The 2,827-nt window shown below is 34.1% G+C and overlaps 1 protein-coding gene across 1 annotated transcript in view; it reads left to right on the forward strand.

Annotated features, from left to right (window-relative positions):
- The first annotated feature begins 251 nt into the window (after positions 1 to 251).
- LOC117120915 (CTD nuclear envelope phosphatase 1A-like) overlaps positions 252 to 2,827 on the forward strand; it is a 4,140-nt gene continuing 1,564 nt past the window's right edge. The window contains exons 1-2 of the mRNA XM_033266013.1: positions 252 to 405; positions 2,403 to 2,514. Of these exons, the coding sequence (XP_033121904.1) occupies positions 328 to 405; positions 2,403 to 2,514 (190 nt within the window). The 5' untranslated portion in view covers positions 252 to 327. The remainder of the gene's footprint in view (positions 406 to 2,402; positions 2,515 to 2,827) is intronic.

Genomic DNA, 2,827 nt, shown 5'->3' on the forward strand with positions numbered 1-2,827 from the left:
ACATGAACAGCCACATTCAATCAGCTTCCAAATCAATATCCCATCAACTTAGGAACATCAAAAGCATACACCACTGAAGATGCAACACACAAAGTTGTCAATGCTCTCGTCACCACTAAGCTGGACTGTTACTATATTGGACAGCACATCACACCAAAAAAATAAATGCCTCCCTTAAATAACAACTCTCAAAAACCCTTCTCAACTACAAGAATTTGAATAAATATGGTATTTAAAAGATTCATCATGTCTTTAGTAAAGTTGTGATATATTTTATTGTCATAATAGGTTAGTCAATGGTATGATTTAGTTGTATTTACAGCAAGCATGGAAATTTATGGTTCAGCTGTAGCAGACAAATTGGACAAAGGCAGGGGTGTATTCAAGAGAAGGTACTACCGCCAGGTATGTCAAGTAATTGTGTATTATCTGGATAAGCCAATATACAGTATGCCAATGTCCCGATATTAGAACTTGCCTATCAAAAATAATTAAATATTTCATCTGTCCTTAAAACCTCTCTAGTCAACATTCATTCCCTTTCACTATCTGAAGAACTACAAAATTGAAGTGCTTTAAGAGCTAATAATTTTGCTGTCTATAAATTTCAAAAACTTATATTTTATGATATTTAATATAGAATGATAATGAAGTTGACTTTTTAGCAAGTTTCATTTTTACAGTGAAATATCTTAAGGCTGGTTCTCACGAGAGCCCTAGTATCCGGATCGGGAGCTAACCGTTAGCACCTGCATGAGAACGCCCGATCGCAGCTGGATACCGTTAACGGTTAGCAAGCGATATCGGTTAGCAAGTTGAGCGCGTTTTTATCATCAACCAATTACACGTACGCGTTTACAATTTCCAGTTTCTTATTGGCCAGTGATTCGGTCATCATATTTTTGGTATCAGGATCGGGATTTTCTCGTATGGACGCACCGCAGCTAACGGTTAACAGGATTCGGATCCTGCTAACCATTAGCAGCCGTGTGAGAACATAGCCTAAGTTGCATTCCAACAGCTATATAGACAGTAGCATACTTAAATTTGACTACTAATGCAAAATAGGTAGAAGGCATGTTGACAAAAAAACCCATAAAAATGTTGGTTGGGTGTAGGGGCAGACCGTAGCATTTACTTGAAATTGGGTTTTTTGCTTATTCTGTAAATGAAAGACAAACAGCACTTTTCAGACTAACAAACTTATTTTTCCACAAGCTTTCGACCATGCAGTGGTCTTCATCAGGTGCTTATTCTGAAAATTTTGATTGAGTCACAAATTCGGAGCTTCATTCAATTCATCTGTAGCTTACTTAAAATTAGCTATCTTCCAAATAATGTAAATTAGACTATGTAAATGAAAAAGAAACAAAATACTTTTTACAACCAGCGTAAGGATGGGCGATGGTGCCCTGGGGAAAGAAAATGTTGATTTCCCCCCCCCCCCAACAGCACTGGGGGTGGGGGGCCATAATTACTGATAAAAACGTTAAGGCTGAAAAGACACTACAGTAGGAAAATTCAGAAACGAACACAAATTTACTCTCTCTACAAATGTAGGCCTATGACTTTTTTGATTACTTTTTCTTCTGGTCACATAGTAGGCTCGAAAATACTATAAAAGACTGTTAAGTAACCAAAGTGATTGATTTTTTTGATAACATGTCACCTGAGGACTGAAGCTTTCCTAAGACTTACAGTAGAACTCAGTGTCACTCCAGGGTCCCTTTGGCTGTGGGGGGGGGGGCAGGGTTTTAACCCCTGAGAGTCCCAGTTGAAAATATAATCCTGTAAAAATGCTTGTAATTTTGCTTTTTTGCAATAAGCCCATGTTTATCACTCTGTATGTTGTGTATAATTGTACATAAAAATACACTGAATTCAAATTTGTATCACTTTAAATAATCAAAAAGTTGCATTCTCTATTATAGAAATAAAAAGGTAAAGTTGAGTTTTACATTTGGTTGTTCCTTTAATATGTACTACTGATATGTTTTTTAAATGTAAATTATAAGCCTGTGTTTTTTAATTAATCTTAATGGCCTGTATTTACATAGACAGGCTTTCTTCACTACAGAACTATGATGCATTTTGCCAGAAAGTAATGTCCAAAATCTGCTATAATAACTAGTTGCAAATGGGAAATAGGGGAAAATGAATCTTAGGACTACTGTTGTCATAAAGCATGTCACTCCAATATAATAGTGACATACAGAAATTGTACTAAATCAGCCAAATATATTGAATGTGATTCATTATGTACAACATTTCTATAAAGTTAATTATGAAATTATTATATTACTTTTCCTAAAATTGTAGTGATTTGGTTTTACAGTTGTAGGTGACTTAGATCATAAAGTGCTAAGTATTGATTGATTAATTTGATTTGTTTTGATTGACAGCATTGCACGTTAGATTGTGGAAGTTATACTAAAGACTTGTCTGCAGTCAGCGATGACCTTTCAAAGGTATTTATAGTAGACAATTCACCAGGAGCTTACAAATTATTTCCAGGTAAGTTTGTTGGATTAGAAAATCAATACAGTGTATGTAAATATTTCATATTTAATTGGAAGCAAGAATTCTTACTCTAAACAAATGCAATGAGCAGTGCTGTCACTGAATTGCACATACTGGTACACAACTTTGGGATAAATAATGATAATTCAAAGCTAAACATAGTGCTGATTAAATAACAGTAGGAACAGGAAGCAGCGGTTAAAATTAACAGTAAAAGTATACTAAAAAAAATTAAAATAAGTAAATGTAGGCATATATATATGTATATATATATATATATATATATATATATATATATATATATATA

The sequence above is a fragment of the Anneissia japonica genome, unplaced genomic scaffold, assembly GCF_011630105.1.
Source record: "Anneissia japonica isolate Jap-2015-1 unplaced genomic scaffold, ASM1163010v1 scaffold5901_len8869_cov165, whole genome shotgun sequence".
In the NCBI taxonomy this organism is placed as follows: Eukaryota; Metazoa; Echinodermata; class Crinoidea; order Comatulida; family Comatulidae; genus Anneissia; species Anneissia japonica.